The sequence below is a fragment of the Protopterus annectens genome, chromosome 10.part0 (genome assembly GCF_019279795.1).
Source record: "Protopterus annectens isolate FY-2018-M chromosome 10.part0, PAN1.0, whole genome shotgun sequence".
NCBI classification, from domain to species: Eukaryota; Metazoa; Chordata; order Ceratodontiformes; family Protopteridae; genus Protopterus; species Protopterus annectens.
This window is the reverse complement of record NC_056744.1, coordinates 1,141,268,414-1,141,289,711: the sequence shown is the minus strand read 5'-3', so window position 1 is coordinate 1,141,289,711 and position 21,298 is coordinate 1,141,268,414. Positions and strand designations below refer to the sequence as shown.

Sequence of the window (21,298 nt, the reverse complement as noted above, 5' to 3'; positions counted from 1 at the left end):
AATAAGCTTGTTAGGGAGCAGAAAGACATATGCCCACTGCAGACAGGGTCTTTCCAACGCCTGGATAGTGTTTCTTTAACTTTGGGGCCAAAGGAGGATATGTCAAAAGGATCACTGACAAAGGAAGACTTTAATGACTGCACAAACTCCGGCACTTCCAAGTGTTGTCAAACTGCAACACTTGAACCGGCTAATCTGGTCACACCTTTGGCTACATGTGCAAGACGCCTCATGGACGAGTTAGATAAACTCCAAGGTAGTTAATTGGGAGGCCACTTAGACTCCCTCAGCTATTGCTCCTACAAGGGTAGGAGACAGCTTGACCACAAACCATCTGCAGCCTAGTGAAACGTGCCATAAAAGTTTAAGGACCTAATGGTAAAGATATACAAGTAAACCTGCTTCCCAAATCTGGCCATTGACCTTTACTCCTGGTTAGGGGGATGAACAGTGGAACTTTCTTAATCTAGTTCCTAGTTAATGGCAGCAGCTACCACCATGGCATCTACCACCAATCCTTTTGCCCAGTACTGATTATCCTTGGGAGCAGACTGTACTTTATCTGGTCTCTGGGGAATCTGTTCTACTGAAGCAGAGACCTTCCAAGCCCACTGATCAATTTAACAAGACTGTCAGCAAGAGGAGTCACCAGGAAGCAGATGGGCGAGCGCTAAAGGCTTGCAAGTACACCAACTCCTGACATGGAGGAGTGTGGACGTAGTTACCCCTTGGAGGATCTCTGCAAAAATAAATAAATAAATAAATAAATGAATGAATAATTCGCCAAAAGACATCTTCTGGGGGTGACCGGGGGAACCCTCCCCCTCACTGAAATAGGTGTACTCTGAAGGACACTTCAGGGAAACTCAGGTGTTTCCTCTTGCACAATTTCTTCTGAGAAGGCTCTTAAGTGGGAATATCTGAAGGACTCTAAGAGGGGTGACCGTGGTCAGCACCTCCTGCATCCTTGGAGCTCACCTGACCAGGTACAGAGGTTGGTGTAAGCAAGGGTCAAGGGGTGAAACTTAACACGAGCCACCTTGGAAGTAGCGGTGGCCAATGCCCTCTCCATAGTTTGAAAGGCAGCCCAGAACAGAGAAACTCTGAACTGGGGTCACCCTGGCCACCCCAAGAGACCCACCTCCAAATCAGAGGAAAGACCCCCAGCTGGCACAGCCCAAAGCTGTAAGGTCTGCTGCCAACAGAGGAAGTGGTGACAAACCCTGTAGACCAGACTGTGGAGGTTCAATCCTGGGGACTCATCAGAGCTGAGCCTAGAACCAAAGACAAGGATATTGCCAGTGCAGAGGCCACTGGAATCTGTTTAGGTGGAGTAAACAGCATTAAAAGCATACTAGAGGTCAGAAAAGGAATGTAGGAGCACTGGGGAGAATTCCCCTGCTCCAGAAAAAAGGGGGGGTTGAATAGACTGGGGGCGACTCCTGTCAGATGCTGACCCACCAACCACACTGTCAACTTGAGAAATACTCCTGGTGGCGCGAAAGGACAATCCAGAGGGAGATTCAGGTCTCTATAAAAGGGCTAGGGAGTTGACCCAGAAAGGGGTTGATCGATAGTGAATATTTCATCCTGTCTGCATAGAATGTCAGTTTTCAGCACAGGGGCAGAAGGTAGGACCTGCGGAGCCGCAGGAGGAAATGTCTGTACAGATGTGGTAACTACAGAAACCAGTGCCAACACTGGTGTAGTTTGCTGGTGTCATGGTAGATAATGGCATTGAGGTAGTGGTTGGTGCCAAGGACCATCTGTTCTGACATTTTTGGAATCTTAGATTTTAGTTCCGAAGAGGAACCAGGAGGTTTAAAAAAAAAAAAAAAAGAGAGGTCAATGGAACATCAGCACCGAGCGACCAGATTTTGGGCCAAAGGAGGAGCACCCAAACAATATATGAATTTATCTTGACTGTCAAGTTTGGAATTTTCCTGCCCCACTGTTTGACCCCAATAGTCGATTTCGAATAATCTGCCATTACATCAAAGAAAAGCAGAAGTTCAAAGAGAAACATGAAAAAACACACAAGATCCTACCAACAATGGTAGGAAAAATTACCCAACAGTAAAGAGCGACAGCGAGCCACCAACCATGGCAGGCAAGAATTACCAACTGGTACAGGGTTAAGGTAACAAATATTCGTAAGGAAAGGTGGGTTTAGAGATACTACAGTAGCTTAAAGACAAAGTTGGGAAAAATACTAAAAAAGTTGGAAAATACACATTTCTAAAAGGAGTCGGACACGTCCAAGAGTTGCAAACGAGATCTTAAGTAATGTAGAGAGAGGGGCACAAGTTGGAAAACAGCTGGATCGATTGAGGATCTGAACCGCAACCTGTCGAGAATAGATGAAGATAGACATCAGAACTAGGCTTAACAACGGTAGGAAGAAAAGTGTACAAAAGGAGCTTAGGAGTAGAGATGCAGAAAAATATAAAATTTAAACAAGCTCTTTTGAAAAGACTTCTCTCACTATTCTAGCACTGAAGGCGACCACATCTAGACACGAAAGCAACAAATGAGATCAGAGATATTGGGGTTGGTGCATTATGGGTAGGAAGTTTTCTTGGAGGCCACAAGCTAATGTGCCGACAAAGTCTGATCCAAACCTATTGAGGAATGGATGAAAACTGACGTCGGATCTTTAACACAAGCTTTTTAATGCCATAAAAACAAAATTACATACTTCGTATTCAGTTAACCTGACTTTAATGCAATTCTTTACTAAGAAAAGAAACACTCAAAAATCTGTTGTATGAACAAGTGTGGTCATTTTTTTCACATCAAATGTGAAAGTGCATGGTCATGTGTACAAAGCAAGTCTCGACTCACCTCCATCTTCCAATGGTCTTTTTTGCCCTCCATACCCATAATCATTGCTCACAGGTGGCACAGAAGATTGCGGTTGCGCAGATTCTCCCCCAATCTTGGCTGCAATCTAAACAAAAAATATGACAAAGTACAAAATTTACAACCTTTGTACTACAAAAATCAGGAGAAGTTTAAATAAAATTAGATTCATCTTCAGTCAACCCTAGTCTTCCCTTTAAGACCTTGTGGCAAGCTAATAATGGACCTCAATTTTAACCCCACCCCAACCAGCTTTGCCCTTCATCTCTATCTATATGCCCACACATGAAGAAATGGGCTGAGAAAAACAATGACATGCCAACAAGTGTAGGGAGAAAAAAAAAAAAAAACTCAGCTACAATACAGACCACACAAAGCAAGACTATTAAAGTTTAAGGCAAAGCAGTAGTTTACAGATTGTAAAGGGGAGGAAAGCACTTTCCCAATAAACAGGGACAAAATATCCTACACTGCTCCACTTGCAGAAAGTTATAGCTATTGATGGGCTTCCATTCCACAAGCATAACTTGATAATTATTCAGCTCATCAGCTGGACAATAAGAAAATGTCTGCTCTCTGCTTCCCACCACCAAGCTTGCATTATTCCAATAAAATGCTTGACTGATCTAGTAAAAACGAGTACAGTTATGTTCCAACGCTAAAGGCTCCTTCAGGAGTAGGCCTCGAAGCTTCCCCACTCACAAAAGCAACAAATGAGGCCCTGGCATCAGGATACCCAATGTAAAAAGGGACAGCAGATTAAGACTAGTCTAGGATGTAAAAAGGTAGAACCTGGAAATTCTTGATTCTGCTAAGCAGGAAGGGGTCCCTCTGCTGGGAAAGAGGAAAAAAATAAGGCCAAACAAACAGACATGGGGTGAGGGACCACCATGGGAAATATGGTAAGACAGAGCCATGACTACAGAAGCTCAAGAAATCCAGTTCATAGATGCAGACCTGCTGGACAGACAGACACTTACAGGAAACTGTCTTGACTGAGACCAGTGACTTTATGCCAGAGCTGGTTGAAAGATTTTGCAGAGTTTACCATTTACTTCCAATGAGCAAAACAGACCATATCATCCAACATCCAAGCAAACCCAGCAACTAAAGAGGTAGTCGGGAACCAGCCATGAATAAACAAAACTGGCAGATTGCTCTACATCCAAGATGAGTTGCTAGTAGACATGCAACTAGCTACATTTTGGGAAGGCAGTTACTTCCAATACGAAACACTGGACCCCATCAAGTTTGGATTCGTGAAGGGCCAATCTCGTCTCCTGAACCTGCCTGACCTCTTTCAAATCAGTCTCCAGAGCAGTGGACATGGGTAAGGTGGTCCACACAGCCTATCTGAACCTCACCAAGGCCTTCAACACTATCGCCTACTCTGGAATCAGAAACTTGCTAAGTTGGGCATCATTCCCCAGGTCACTCGATAGGCTGCCACCTGGCTTACTGACAGAACCCACACTGTAAAAGTAGTAGACTCCAAATCCAGCTCCAGACAAGTGGAGTACCTCAGGGTTCAGTCATGGGGCCGCTCGTTTGGCATCTGCTTCTCTGAAGTACAGGCCAACATTAAGGGACTCTGGCTAACAAAGGTAGCAGATGACTGCAAACGGAGCCATTATTGAAACCCAAAAAGTGGAAATTCTACAAAAGGACCTTACAGAAACAGATGCTTGGTGCCAGCGCCATGGGCTCAAGGTCAATGCCAAGAAATGTATAGTTATCCCCTTTTGGGGAAAAAACATTAACCTGTGAATTACCATATAGGTGGCAGTACACTAAACACTGAAAGTGTGTAAAGACTTGGACACGTGGACAGTGGTCTCTACCTTCGATAACCACACCCCCACAACAGTCAGGAAATCCTATGTGGCACACATCATTAAAGGCTTTTCATCGGGGGGGGGGTCAGTCCCACTGTACTCATCCCTCAGACCCATTATAGAATAAAAACGCCCTGTTTGGTATGTACCTCAAAACATCTGCAACAGCTAGAAAGGCCGCAGAAATACCTCACTAAAGAACATCAGGCGTAAAGCAGATGCCCTATGCTGACGGTCTAAAAAAGTTCCAGCTATACTGTGGCATAAAGTCTACTCTCAGGCTATCTCTATTCAACATACAAGGCCACGTCAAACCCTGAGCTGTTTGATATGCTCCACTTAGAAATCCAAATCCCTCACAGCCACACGTTCCAGGGATCTCGTTCCAGGGATCTAAATCTCATCACAATGAACAAAACATGCTGGAGGGATAGGTTCCCGACCCAGACACTCCATATGCATGTCAAGCAGCGTGTCTCCTTGGCCATCTTAGAGAGGAACCTTGACGATTGGATGCGAGACAGGAAATTCACGTCAGTCACCCTGCTAAACAGGGGTCCAGGGAAGTAAATAGCGTGAAGAAATATCCGGGGAATTGTTTGGCTAGGCTTGTATAGGCCCGATAGCCTAGTACCAACCTATTAACCAAAAAGCAGTCAAGCAGCCTGTTCACGCTATTTAAAGCAACTTCATGGACACTGGGTTCTACTCACCCCTGAACAAATTGTGATTCATGTGACAAGGTACTGGTAGCCAGCAAAAAGAAAATTAGTTGCAGACATCAAAAAGAACACACTACATGGTCTTAATTTTGGCGACATCCAGTAGAATCTATAATGGTGGGACCACGCATGACACCACCCTTCCACTGCAGACCAAATTTGAAGTTCCCTCAAGTAGACAGTGGAACACAGCAGTGCTCCTATGAAAAAGTATGGGCATCAATGGGTTGGTAACAAAAAGCTCTGTTGTGGCCACCACATATCTTCTGAAAATAAACCTGGATGGAGATGCATGCACTCAAAAGAATCTAAAAAAGGAGAAGCAGAAGCCTTAGACATGCAGAATACTGCAGTGTTCTCTCGTTTGTAATCTAGTAGGTTCCCCCAGGAGCAAGTCAGTAGAAACTCTGCACAGCCAGCATCAGAAGTAAAGACCCCAAATCACAACTAATGACAGGCTGATCTATACACGGACCTGAATAGGACCAATGCTAGCACAGATGCCAGTACAACTCAACTTAGGGTAGAAGTATAGGACACACCCTTGAAACAGCACTGGATGAAAAGACTGCAGAAACATCATCCAACAACAGCAAAACTAGCAAGAATAAGGCCACACGTGCACAGGGACACCGGGGCTCTCAGAGATCACTTAAAAAAACAGCCCCTGCAGTGGAGGTCACAAGTCAGCCCAAATATGGCCCACGTCTAGCACATTCACCAAAGCATATGACAGCAAGCTCATGAAGCTTCGACAACTTGGAGACTAGTGCTTAGAATGGAGTCTACCACCATTCACTGCCTTAACAGCCACTTATCAAAAGGAACCAATACGAAATTTAAATTGAGATGAATCAAAGTCAGCTTTGTAAAGAACTGGGAGAATGAAGAGTTTGGTAGACAAAACAGAACTAGTGGCTGCAACTAATTATTTGGGCACTGTGTAGCCGTAAAAAATAAAGTGGTCTTACCATAACGTTTCAACTGTAATGTTGATACTCGTTCAGTCATTGCGTATGGGTATCTGTTCTGACCTCGGAACGGGGCCATTTTCCAAGCTAGTGTCAGCTACAAACTAGAGCTAAACTCCTAACCATAATCCCCCTCTCCCGTTACCTCAGATTGAGTTTCCAAGTCAGAAGAAGGTAGAGACTACCTCTGGTCAAACTACCCAAGAGAACCGGATGGTGAGATCCACTAGAAGCCACAGGAGGGGGGAAGGAGGGAGGGTCGTAATCACTGAACGAGGATAAATACAAATGGAACGTTATGGTAACAACTTCATATGATAGTGTCCATACTCGTTCATTCCTTATGTATCGGACAGAGTCCCCAGCTACCTCTATTCCTGGGAGGCTCTCAGGAAGGACATTCCTGAGCACCATAGAACCAAAAGATGCTCTTCCCCTGGAGGCCACATCCAATTTGTAATGACTGATGAAGGTACAAGTTGTAGCCAAAGTTGCAGCTGCACAGATGTCATGTAAAGAAGCAGCAGAGGCTGCCACCGACCTTGTTGAATGAGCCTTCATGGTAGTAGGCAATGGAATATTACGGTGTATAAATGAAGGTCAGTCTTTCAACCATCTAGCTAATGTTACCTCAGCAACAGATCCTAATCTAGGTCCAGAATAAGCCAAAAATAACTTGTCAGACTTACGAGAGGACCTAATCCTGTTTATGTAAAAACGGATTTGCCTGTGAATATCTAGGGTACGTAGACAAAACTCTCCACAGTTTGAATAATTGGGAAAGAAAACTGGTAATTCAATGGTTTGATTAATGGACATTTCAGAGATCACTTTTGGCAGATATGAAGGATTAGTTCTCAAAGACACTATGAAAAATCAAGTATGGACTCTTGATGCATAAAGCTTGATGCTCAGAGATGTCTGGCAGAAGTAATGGAGACTTAAAAAAAAAAAAACACAAGGTTTTCAAGGACAAATATTTGAGGTTGCAAGAAGCTGGTTCGAAGGGTGGCATTGTCAGAGCTTGTAGAACTAAATGATAGATACCATGGTTGAATAGGTTTGCTAAAAGGTGGATTCAGGCGATTCACGCCTTTTATGAAGGTCTTGCACATGTGTGACATAAGAGGAGTCTTGGGACACCCTCATAGAAATTAGATATTGCAGCCAAATGAACTCTAATGGTAGAGGCCAATCAGCGGGTCAGCCAGATACTCTTTGTAATAAAACACTGGTGCCAAGAAAGGATCTACTTGTTTTTCTTTCAGCCAACAGGTAAATCTTTTCCACTTGCTCAGATAAGTAATTCTAGTGAAAGACTTGCGAGATGCAATGAGAATGTCGCATACTGTAAAGAAAGCTCATTCTGCCAGGAAATCAAGGGAATTGGGAGTAGCCAAGCTGCGAGCTTCAGGCTGTCCAAGTTGGGATGAATCAGGTTCTGCGGGCGTGAGATCAACTCCAGGGTTGGATGGAGAATCCATGGTCGATCTAGTAGGGGAGGCCAAAGAAAGGGGAACCAAATCCGACGAGGCCAATATGGTGCTATGAGCATCACCTTGCTCTTCAACAGACGGGCTTTCTTCAGAAACTGGGGAATGCATAAAGACCCGAGGGCCAATCATGGACTAGAGCGTCCCCGGGACAATCAGGGCAAAGTAGTTCCTGCATTTGTAGCTGGTCGGGGATGCAAAGAGGTCACAGCAAGGACAGCCCCAGCGGTGGAAGATCTCAGATGCCATCAAGGGATTCAGGGACCACTCGTGAGGTTGTAGAATGCACCTGGTGAGTGTTTGCCATCACACTGGAACTCTCAGGAATGTGCGTTGCTAGAAGAAAACTGCTGGTATCCATTGCCTCTCGACAAAGGGGGTAAGATTTGGTTCCACCTTGTTTGTTGATGTCAGTAACAAACTTTATAGCATGAACAAAAAGCTGTGTGGTGCTTTAAAATTTCTTGGCAAAACTGTTGATTGGTTACATAATTATGCCGCTTAGAGGTGGAAAGTTTTAAATACAACCGCATTTGTATAATGGTTTTTATTTCTGATGAAGTTGTTCGTGTGGAGTGACAAACATTGCTTGTTTTAAACTGCTTATACGTTAAGTACCAGTGTGCTTTGGATATCTGCTAGAGGCTTCAGCAACTCTTACAGCTTTTTTGTTAGTGCTAAATTGTTTATTGATTTACCAGACCGCCATGTTGTCAGATTGAATCGCAATCGTCCCAGACAGCAGCAGGGGATGGAATGCTTACAATGCCAAAAGCACCACCCTCCGCTCTAGAACATTTATATGCAACTGGGCCTCCAATTTGGACCAAGTGCCTTGGACTGCGCCCCTGACATAGCCCCCCCACCCCATCAGGGAGGCATCCATGGTCACTGTGGCCCTGGGTTGCTGGGGGGAGAAGGGGAAAGACCATTGTGACAGATTGTGCATCACCCAATTTAAATCCTGTTTGCACCGGTGGGTTACTCGAATTTTGGCTGATACCACTGGGTGAGCAGTAGCCACTGTAGAAGCCTCATATGAAACCTAGCCAGGGGGACAATGGTGATGGAGGCTGCCATGAAACCCAACAGCTGTAGGAAGGACAGTGTGAGCTGTGAATTTCTCCCTGGAAGGATTGGGATCAGTTGTTGCTTTATTCTTAGAATTCTGTGCTCTGGAACGGCAGCTCTGCAGTTCTTTGCATCAAAAGATAACCCCTATGAATCCTGTGGACAGAGACTGGGTGAGATTTTTGCCAGTTTATGGTTATGCCTAGCCTTGGTGCAGGGAGGAGAGAGTATGCCAGGGCTTCCAGTAGATGTCTGGTGGGTGCAGAAATGAGCCAGTCTAGGTATGGAAACACCTGGAATCCTTGTAGTCGCAAGTGAACTGTGAACTTTGTGAACACTCTGGGGGCTGCAGAGAGTCCGAAGAGCAGTTCTCTGAACTGGTAGTGACTGGCTCCCGCACGAAGTGCAGAAATCTTAATGGCTTGTCCACTTTTATGTGGTAGTACACATATTGAAAATCTAGAGCACATCCAATAGTCTTTTTCCAAAAGCGTGAGGATAAACTATTGTGACCATCCAGAATTTTTTTTACTCTCAAATTGTTCAATACGCTGAGATCCAAAATTGGTTTCCAGTCCACAGTTTTCTTTGGCACCAATAATAGTCTTGAGTAGAATCTGGATCCTAGCTGGTCTGGAGGGACTATTTGGATGACTCTCTTAGCAGCTTTTCTATCTCTAGTGCTGCATCTTCCCTTTGACTGGGTGGAACGTCAGGAAGGTTTTTTGAAGGGACAGGACAAAGATTGAAGGGGATAAGACAACCTCTGGTTATAATCCTTTGTACCCAAGAATAGGTGGTGATGGTTAGCCAGGCAGAAGGCTACAAGGAGAAACAACCCCCCCCCCCAACCACCTCCAGAGGAAAGGAGTTGGGCTGCACTTCAGGAGCGCTGGTAGGATTGGCCAGGGAAAGGGTCCCTGGAACCCTGGTTACGTGGACCCCCTCTGCCCCGAAAGGAGCATTTCCCTGCGAGTTTCCCCCTCTGCCTGTTTGTCACTGAAAGGACCGAGATTTCTTGAAACATATCTTCACTCTTTTGGTATCGGGAGAAAGCATGTTGAGGGGAATAATGGATACCTATGGCAGAAAGGGTCTTTCCACTCAAGAGAAGCGGCTTGACACGACTAAATGGCAACGCAGCAAACGAAATCTGAGGTAACAGGGAGAGGGGATTATGGGTAAGAGTTTAGCTTGAGAGTTTGCAGCAGACGCGAGCTTGGAAAATGGCCGGCTCGTTTCCCAAAAGTCTGAGACGATACCCATATGCAAGGAATGAACAAGGATTAACAATATCAGATCATACATAACTTCCTCAAAGCAATCTTCAATCTGGTGCACGGAAGAGTAAACAGACTAAAGGAATGACTTGCAGTACCTAGTGTATGCGCATGTAAACTGACAGGGAGGGGGGGGGGGGGCAAAACTACACACTGTTGCCTGTACAACAGGTCAAAGTTAATTGGAGGCCAACAAGAAACTGATGGGGGGGTTAATGCAGCAGTGCTAGAAGAGAGGAAAGTTACACACTCAAGGGTGAGCCAAGTCAATTGTGCCAGCATACAATTATGCAGAATAATGTTGCATAAATGGCTTAGCCCAAGGGCTTAGCCCAAGGTAAGAGACTGCAAGCATGCCAACTGTGGAGACTTGGATCTTACTTACTCAAATTACAATTGTGCGAGTAAACATTAAAAAAAAGCTAAATGTTAAAATGACAATTGCTGCAGTAGCACAAAAAGTCTGCCAGCTTCTATGCACCCAGCTAGAGTCAAGCAGTCAATTGAAGTTGACCAAGATCACAACCCTGACCTTGGGTGAACAGATACAGTCTGAGGAAAGCTTGCAGCAATTGCCCCTGGCCATTTCCAGAAAGGACAGAACCACTGTTTTGGTCGCTGGTCCTTTAGGGAGCCACCATAATGACCTTGAGGGATTCCTCTGAATCTTCCCAAGTGCCCTGGTTATCAGTGGAAAAGGTGGAAGAGCATACAGAAACGCTCCTGACTATGAAAAGGAAAAGGCAGCAGTCTGCCATGCTTTTTTGCAGAGAGTCCTGAAGCAGGATCTTGCCAGCTGATTGCCTTTTCTGAGCAAATAGCTCTACTGGAACTGCTGATTGAGGGCTCAGTGTCTGTTATTCTAAAAAGTGTATTAATTCTGGTTTAAGCACTTGGGCTTCAGGCCAGTTATTTTACATTAAGAGGGTTCGTGGTCTGCACTCTTGTGGGAGGAGAGGCTGGACTCTGCCCTTCTGAGCTGAGAATTTCTGGTTAAAGGCTTATAGTGACTGCATATCTGAACTGCTTCTTACTGAAACTGGTACACCTTGTTTGCTGTAGCACAGACTAGATAAAGGCCTGCTGAATCTAGCTTTGTTTGTATGCTTGTTATTTCCCTGAAACGCTAATCCCACCTAAAAACGAGGCTTTTCAGCGCTTCTGTGGATCCCTAGTGATATCTGTATTGCTTACTGTACTTATTTCCTTGTTTCACTTGAAAGTTACAGTTTGTCGTTTTTGCATTTAAGTTACCTGGCACTTGCTCACTAAAGCAATTGTATAACTCGGCACTAAAAAATTAAAAGCACTACACCCTCACAAACTCCCCTTGAGTACCTTGTTCCCCATTGGCCCTTTTTTTCAATTATAAAAGAATTCCCAATACTATTGTAGCATGTCCAAAGGTCAGTTGTCAATCTCCTCTTCGGTCCATCTGGTGAATCTGGGAATCTTGAGGCAATGTTACAACTGCCTCATGTACACAGACAACCCTCTCCTCCTCCCAACAAATTCCAACACATGAGAGATGCAACCATATAGCCAAACTGGAGGCTAAGCTCTCTCAACTCAGTACTGGCATAACCAGTCAGGAGGAGAAGGAAACCACACTCACGACAATTCCAGTCTCATAGACCTACCACGACAGCAAACCAAACACACAAAAACATACTCGGAGGCTCTAAATAAAAATCTGCCCAAGCAGCAGAGACCTCCAAAGCAGACACCCAAGCAACCGCTATCGCAAAACAAAGCACGTGCAACACTGCTCACAAAGCCAGTGTGCCGAACAGTCACAGCCCTTAAGGCTAAACACCACACCGAATACACTTGTAATAGGTGACTATAGTCGGGCACACTGACGTCCTGCTCAGCAGGCTGAACAAGGTCACAGTGAGCTGCCTATCAGGCGCTAGGATCCGCCACATAACACAAGCACTCGGGTCACTCCAAGGCAAGTACAAATATGACTCTTTGTCCATACTGGTGTGAATGACCCGAGACTTACCTCCCTGGACTACATGGAGACAGAGGAGCTCTAGCATGTAGCCCAGGCCGGTAGGACCCTGACCTTGAGTAGCATCTTACCCTCACCAAGAATGATGCCACAATATGAAGACAAGATGATCAATTTCAACAACTGGCTTAAGTATTGGTGTCATTCAAAGGGGATCCAATGCCAGTCAGCCTGGGATGACATGCTAAACAAGCCACGATGCTTCGCTAGGGACGGCTTGCACCCATCACCCCTGGGCTTTCGGATATTGGCAAAGGCTCTTGCTACCCCCATAGTGCCTTTTTTAGGCAAGGTTCAAAAGACAAACCCACCTCCATAGGTATCACAAGGGATAAGAAACTAAGAGTAATGCTAATCACCGCCAGAAGTCTAAACCTCAAGATGCACGCACTCGATACTCTCCTTAGCATGGAGAACATAGATATCCGAGCAGTAACAGAAACCTGGTTCAAGGCTCCTGAGAGCACCCCAGCACTACCAGATTATACCTCATATCATGCTTTTCAGCCCCAAAACTTGGACCGAACCACAAAAGGAGGGGGGGGGGGGGAGTATCAATATTAGTCAAAGATACCCACACCTCCAGGTTGGTGGCACAGCACGAAGCATCAGAGCCTATCCATGTACAACTAACAGTGGGTAAAACTGCCCTCCAGTTAATAGCCTGCTACAGACCACCCTCCCAAACCCAGGAACCCCACTCGGCCTTCCTGAGAACACTGGAAAATATGAAGGTCTCTTCAAACACCATTATATTGGGCAACTTCAACTACCCAAACAGACTGGGAGCATTACTCTAGCTCCAACACCCTAGCCCAAACGTTCCTAGAATTTATAAACTCAAATGCTATGGAACAACTTGTTACCACTCCCACAAGTGGGGAAAACATACTGGACCTGATCACCAACATGGGGACTCTATGCTCCAGACCAGAAGTGTATCCCTCACTGGTAAGATCAGACCATAAACTAATCTCACTAGATATTCACATCCCGACCCCACCCCCTGCCCAGAAAACCACACAGTGAAAAGCTTCTCTAAAGCAAATTTCACACTCCACAAAACCGAGGTGGAATCCTTCAAAGCCCCGGGCCTGTGGAAAATACAGCCCAGACCACAGAATCGTTTATAAACGCATTCTATGAACACCTTCAGGAATGCATGGATCATGCAATCCCAAATAAAACCAAGACCCAATCCTCCAAAGGCAGACGTCCTCTCTGGTGGACCCCAACCATAAACAAACTACTCTCTGGTGGACCCCAGCCATAAACAAACTAAACAATAGGAGGAAGCTACTACATGATGGAACAAAATCCCAAAAAGGGAAGGCAACTCTGACCAGTATTAGCAAAAAACTACAGACTCATAAAATCGTCCAAGGCTAGCTTAGAGAGAAAAAACTGCACAGGACACTCACAAGGCTTTCTTTAGTTATGTTAGGAACCTGGGTGGGAATTCCCAGATATGCTCAGAATTAGTCCAAAATGAAAATACACCGAACGCACAGACATTGCCAACATCCTAGCAGACAGGTTCAGCGCAAACTTCTCCCCCCCCCCCCAAAAGGGCAAATATCTATCCCAGCAGATTTCTGCCCCCCTGACATCTCAGATGCTCAGGTAAGAGCTGCCCTCTCCAAAACAAAAAATACAGCATCAATGGTCCCGGGCTGCGTCCTACATGAACTCCAAGAAGAGCTAAACCCAAACATAAAAACTATTGTTCAATCTCAGCCTTACTACAGGATATGTACCCAAAGAGTGGCGTACAGCAACAGTGGTCCCTCAACGGATCCTGGAAACTATCGCCCCATAAGCCTGACTAGCTTGGTCTGCAAAGCTATGGAAAGGATCATGGACCTCATAAATAAAGATACTGGGGACCTACAGACACTGGATCCTACCCAGTTCGGCTTTGTTAAGGGCAGAGCCTGCCTCTTAAACCTGGTCGATTTCTTTTGAAACAGTCACCAAGGCCATTGACGAGGGGAAGGTGGTCCACACAGCCTACCTGGACCTCGCAAAAGCCTTTGATGCAACACCCCACTCTGGCATTGTAGATAAGCTCACCAGCTTAAACATAAACCCCTATGTCACTAGATGGGCTGAAGGACAGAAACCACATGGTTAGTATTGCTGGAGCCATGTCAGACCCCAAACCAGTTACAAGTGGTGCCCCACAAGGCTCAGTCCTGGGACCTCTCTTGTTCGGTATATATTTCTCAGAGATACAGGCCAACACGGAAGGACTGTGGCTGACCAAGTAAAGTTCGCAGAGGACTGCAAACTGGGCGCCATAATAGACTCTCCAGCCGACACAAGCATCCTCCAAAAGGGCCCCATAGAAACAGATAACTGGTGCCAGAGCCATGGCCTCAAGCTAAACGCCAAAAAGTGTAGTCATCCCCTTTGGCAAAAACAAAGCGCCCACAATTTACCACATAGGTGGTAATCCATTAAGTACAGAAGTAATTAGGGACCTGGGGACCCAAGTTGATAGTAATCGCTCATTTGACAACCACGTGGCCAAAGTGGTTAGAAAAACATTTTATATAGCCCACCTAATGATGAAGGGATTCACATCTAGATCAGGGGAGGTCATCGTGCCTCTTTACTCATCCCTCATCAGGCCCGTAATAGAGTACAATGCCCCTTTTGGGATGTACCTTACCAGACACCTGCAGCAACTGGAAAGACCCCAAAAGTACCTCACCAAGAGGATCAAAGGGCTCAAACAGATATCATATGCTGCCCGGTTAAAGAAACTCCAGCTCTACTCAGTGGCATACCACCTGCTCAGAGGCGATTTGTGCCAGACGTATAAAGCCATGTCCAACCAGGAATTAATGGACATGCTGCACCTCAGAAAATCCAAATCCCATCGAGCTACGCGCTCGAGAGACTTGAACCTCAGCACTGAAATAAATAGGACATGCTGGAGGGACAGATTCATAACCCAGAGGCTCCCTTCACTCCGGAATAAAATCCCAGTCCAGGTTAGGCAGAGTCCCTCATGGACTCTCAAGAGGAATCTTGAATGGATGGGAGATCGTAGGTTTACCCTGGGTATCACTTCTGTGTCACTGTTAGACAGAGGCACAGTATACTAACCTCGAAAAAGGGAATAGTAAAATTAATTTAAAATGGGTGGCGAAAGCCAAACACTCTGGCTAGGCTTATAAAATGCCCTAGAGCAGATAGCCTAGTATGAACTTATGAACCTATGAACGTGGCACACCTCATCACAAAAGGTTTCTCATCCAGAAAAAAATAAATAAAAACTAAGGTCACTGTTCCCCTAATCACTCATTACAACCATTAGAGAGTAAAACGCCCCTTTTGGTATCTACCTCAAGACTTCAACAACTGGAAAGGCCACAGAAATACCTCACAAAAAGAGGATTACCAGCCTCAAACAGATGCCCTACGCAGACAGTCTCAAAAAACTCCAGCTTTACTCAGTCGCTATCACCTACTCAGAGGTGATCTCTGCCCAACATACAAAGCTATGTCAAACCCAGAGCTGTTGAACATGCTCCACTTAAATTCCAATCCCTCCGAGGTACACACTCTAGGGACCTAAACCTTGTCACCACAATAAGCAGAACATGCCGGAGGGATAGATTCCTGTCCCAGAGACTTCCCATACTCTGGAATAAACTACCTATCTATATAATCAAACAAAGCTCCTCATTAGCACTGAGATGGGAAATGGGGAATTCACCCCAGGGATCACCTCTGTGGCTCTGCGACAATGGCACAGGAAAATAATTTTCTAGGGTAGCAAAAGCCATGGTACCCTTTTGGCTGGGCTTGTATAGGCCCCAGGGCAGATAGCCTAGTATCTACCTATGAACAGTCCATTAAAATTTGGACTCTTACCTTAAAGAACTATCTTTTGCTACATACAAGTAAATCGATACATCACTGGTTGCTTTCTAATAGATACTAAAACTACCAGGTATTTCTTTCAAGAGTATTTGCAAATATTTTAATAGCATACATGGCTTGAACTATAAGTTGCCCAACTTACCTACAAACTATTACTTACCCAACTTCCCTACAAACTAAAGTGGCTACAACGGTTGCCCCATGGAAGAGAAGTTCTTAGATTGTGGATTTGCAGAAAATCAGGTCTGTTTTCAGGGTAACACGAGTCAAGGCCATTTGTAACTAAATCTTGCAATAAAAATAATGGAACCAGGCAGGGCAGCTGTTAACATTTGACATGCATGTTTTTCACAGCATACTCTACAAGAAAAAGCAGTTTGGGGGGGGGGGGCTCCCTCATGCACAGCCTCATACAATGAGGTACCTTCAGGGGAGGGGATAGGGCTTTTCATAAATATCTTCGTTAAATCCCCAACCCTTCAGACACTGGGTATACCATTTGGTCTACACAGGCAATTCCAGTCAACTACAGGAGAGAGACCAATAAAGGCAATACAGCAGCTTTTTTTTTTTTTTTTTTTTTTTTTTTTTTAATGCTTCAGTTCTGTATGTGGGAGTGCTACTGCACAACTGTCCAAAGGTCTGCGATTAAACATGCATTATCTGCTCAACATTTTTACATACTGGGACAAGTTGATTACAGACTTCTCAGAACAAGCCGATGGGCTGACAAAAGCCAGTTGGTACTCTTTCTTGTTTGTTATATAGAGTGGCGGACCAACACAGCTGGACAGAAATAAAAGCGCTTTCACGATAGTTCAAATCGCTTCAGACTTAACAGAATCTCTGAAATACAAACGCTGTTTAAATAGAAAAACAAAGTAAAAGGAGTGCAAACAAATTAAAATCCAATTAGGACTACACTAACCACAAAAAAAAAAACCCACCACACTAAACTTCAGTATACCTATTCAAAGTAGACCACAAAATTACACACACACACACACACACACACACACACACACACACACATTATATATATGCATTCAGTTTTAAATTCGCACTGAGTACTTTCATTCCTCCACCACATGTAAAAGCGGATGCATTCATTAACATCTGTGAAAGGCAGCTAAGGGAAGAAAATGAAACTAGTGCGAAACCTAAATATATGACTTCTGATTAATATGCTGCATTGAGAGCTGAAAGCCATGAAGTCTTTAGAGATTAGGCCAGCCGATAAAGGCAGCAGCTAGTGGTAACAGAAAAACTTCTATGGCACAAATGGAGAAATTGTGCGATGACGAACACTTATTCATGCATATCTAAGCTTATTGTGAATTGTATTATTGGAAAAAAAAAAAATCAGTTTAGGTTTTTAACATGCTTATGGACAGGCATGATCAATGAGAATTTCATTTAGAGGCGAAAGCCACTTGTTCCTGTGATCTAGGGTTTCCCAAAGTACATAAAATGTTTTATGTCCACCCATGCGCTCAACAGCATCTGGGAAGAGCTGGGTGACAGAACCACTTTCCATTTAGGTGGAAAATTCGCACCCTTTATTGGAAGGGTGTGATGCAGTTCTCAGAGATACCAATTTTTTTTTTTTTTTTTACAAAAAGTTATGTCGCCACGTTTAATTTAAATAAGGATCACTGTCTGGTAAGTATGAATATAGAGTCCCCTTTTACAGTAATTCCCAATGCTTTGGGGGGGGTCGAGAGCATCAGAACTTCTTGAATATTAAATCAGTTTTACAAATGAGGCGGCCAATTTATTATGTGCTCTAATACAGATTGCCTTAGAAAATAATGTTTGTGTATGTGCATAGATGCTTATGTACAGAAGGTTGGCGTTGCCATGGGCACAGCATTTGCCAATAGCTATGCCAACCTGTTAGCACAATGGGAGAGGGACACATTTCAGTAAGCTAAATGAATTGTGGACATAGCATGGTATACACATTTCGTGGACGACATTTTTCTCCTATGGAAAGGATTGAGAGAGACATTAGAGAGGTTAACAGAATTTGTACATCAGATTTAAGATTTACATATAAATATTCCATGGAAGAGATGGAGTTTCTACATGTCATGGTTGATTTTGTTTTTACCGATTGGGATAGTTTTGCAGTAACCCTAATGATAATGGGACATCAGCTGGGTGTAACAGCCCTGTGTTTCTAAATGCTTAGTCAAACACTGCTTGCGCTGTGCCGATGGGGTCATAAGGCCGAAATGTGCATATCCACAGCTAGTGGGGTTTTGCTTTATTGGCCTGAAATTGTCCATAAAAACAACGAAACAAGTCATGGGCATTCAGAATTGCCAATTAGCTGAAACACCTGATGTTCATAAGGATCATTTGCATATTGGGAGGGTGGCCTAATGGTTAAGGCGTTTGTCTTACAAAACACAAGGTGCAGGGTTAGAGTCTCACAAGGGATAATTGGCCAAGCTTAAAATGGCTCACAAGAGCAATTAGCCTAGTACTAACCTATGAACCTAAATCTCATGTGCCTCCGATACAAGGTTTGGGAGGCCACTTATTGGGAAGTTCTACCTTTGCTGGAGTTTATTTTGTTTTTACTGACTTTTAGATGTTATTAGGTTGGTACTAGGCTGCCAGAGGGCATTTATAAGCCTAGCCAGAGTGTCGGCTTTCGCCACCCCATTGATAATTAACTGATCTTGCATCAAGCAGAGCCAATGAAGTGATCTCAGGGGTGTATTTTCTGTTACCCATCCACTCGTCAAGGTTACTCTTGGAGAGTGTTAGTGAAGGGCTCTGCCTGATGTATTTTTGAATTTTGTTCCAAAGTGTTGGACAGGAATCTATTCCCCCCAGCATGATCTATTTATTGTTGTGGCGGGGTTTAGCTCACTAGAGCACGTGGCTCACAGTGACTTTATTTCCTTTGGAGCACGTCCATCAATTCCGAGTTGAACATGGCTTTGTAATTCAGGCAGAGATCACCTCTGAGTAAGCGATATGCCAGAGTACAGCAAGAATTTTTTCAGTCGGGCTGCATAGGACATATGTTTGAGGCCAGTAATCCTCTTAGCGAGGTACTTGTGGTCTTTCCAGCTGTTGGAAGTGTCTTGTGAGGTACATCCCAAATGGGCATTGTACTCCGACAGGTCTAATGAGTGACGAGTAGAGGGGCACGATGACCTATTTCTAGATGTGAACCCTTTAGTAATTAGATGGGCCACACAGGATTTCCTAACTACTTTGGCAATATGATTTTCAAAGGAGAAAAATTAATATCTACCTGGGTCCCCAGCTCCATTACCTCTTCTGTATTAAGGGGACTGCCACCTATGAGGTGGTTCGTGGATGTTTAGTTTTTCCCCAAATGGGATAACCATGCATTTTTTGGCATTTAGCTTAAGACCATGACTGACACCAAGTGTCAGGCTCTGTAAGGCCCTTTTGGAGGATGTCAGTGTCAACCGGAGTCAATTATGGCTCCCAGCTTGCAGTCAACAGCGAACTTAGCCATAGTCCTCCTGTGTTTGCCTGTACTTCTGAGAAGTATATGCCTAACAGTAGGGGGTCCCAGGACTGAGCCTTGCGGGACACCCACTTGTGACTGGTTTAGAGTTGGACATGGAGCAGCCAGTTGGCAACCCATCTTGTGACGTAGGGGTTTTATGTTCAGGCTGGTGACTTCCTGTAATACCAGAGTGGGGAATGATGTTGAAAGCCTTGGCGAGGTTAAGGTAGGCTGTGTGAACCACCTTTCCCTTGTCTACAGCCTTGGTGACTGTCTTGAACAAGTCAGTCAACCAGGTTTAGTAGGCATGATTTGCCCTTAAAGCAGAACTGGGTCGGGGTCAAGTGTTGAGGTTCCCAATGTCTTTGTTAATGAGTTCCATAATGATGCACTCCATAGCCTTGCAGACCAGGCTAGTCAGGCTTATGGGGCAATAGTTACCAGGGTCAGTTGTGGCCCCTCCTTTGAGGAGAGGAATAACCATTGCTGTGCGCCATTCTATGGGCACAGCCTGTGGAGAGGCTGAGGTTGAACAGCGTGTTTAGGTGGGGGGTTAGCTCCTTCAAGACACAGCCTGGGACACCATCTGGTCCCATTGACTTGTGTGTTTTTGGCTTTTGAAAGGGCTGTTTTCACCCGAGTGATTTTTGGGACACTACACTTTTCCGGTATTGTGGTGGGCCCTTTTGGAGGCGAGAGGGGGGTGAAGTTTGCACTGAATCTGCCAGGATGTTGGCAATATCAGTAGGTTCAATATAGATTGTGCACTAGTTCAGTGCATATCTGCGAGCTGCCACTTCAATTTTAACATAGCTAAAGGCTTTGTGGTTATCTTTTGAATACTTGGCCATTTTTCTTCCGAAGTTAGCCTTGGATGATTTCATGAGGGACCTTAGTTTCTTACAGATACTGATCAGGGATGCCTTTTCCTTCTTGGGATTTGTTTTTTTTTTCTGAACTAGGTTTCCTCCTATTGTATAACCTGTTTATTGCAGGGGTCCACCAAACTAGTTTCCTTCTCTTAGAGGAGAGTCTTGGTTTTGCTAGGGATGGCACGATCCATGCATCCTTGTAGGTGCTCAGAGTGCATTTGTAAAGGTTTCTGCATCTTGGGCAGCGTTAATCATTTAGTGTGGGGGCTGTGAAACTTACCTCTGTGTCTTAAGGTGAAGTTTGCTTTACAAAAGTTTTTTTTAAAGCCAACTCACTTAACATGTATAGGAAACCAGTTCATAGGAATAATTTGCTACATAAAAATGGCATACATCCTAGATAGGTTTAAAAAAATGTAATTAAAGGACAGCTATACAGAGTAATGTGATGGCATCTTTGAAACAAAAATGTTTAGAGGTTTGAAAGAGAAACAGCTGCATTACAGATGCATGAAAAGAAAGAGATGGGAAATTCAGACCTTATGCTGAGACAGTAGTCAAAGAATGCATGGTAGACCCTTGGGCTTTGTGACAACTGGAATATTTTGAATACCACTGATGCTGAAAAAATGTTAGATACTACACAAAAAAATAATTCATTGAAGAGACAACTTTGTTACAATTCATCTAATTTGAATGAGAGACCGCAATCAGAGAGGATGGGGAACTTACAAATGTATGAACTGTGCAGCATGTATATTCACACAGGAGCCAATTACATA

The 21,298-nt window shown here is 44.4% G+C and overlaps 1 protein-coding gene across 1 annotated transcript in view; it reads right to left on the bottom strand.

Annotated features, from left to right (window-relative positions):
• FUBP1 (far upstream element binding protein 1) overlaps window positions 1-21,298 on the bottom strand; it is a 1,223,929-nt gene that overhangs the window by 1,175,763 nt on the left and 26,868 nt on the right. The window contains exon 2 of the mRNA XM_044085874.1: window positions 2,845-2,950. Coding sequence (XP_043941809.1) covers window positions 2,845-2,950 — 106 coding nt within the window. The remainder of the gene's footprint in view (window positions 1-2,844; window positions 2,951-21,298) is intronic.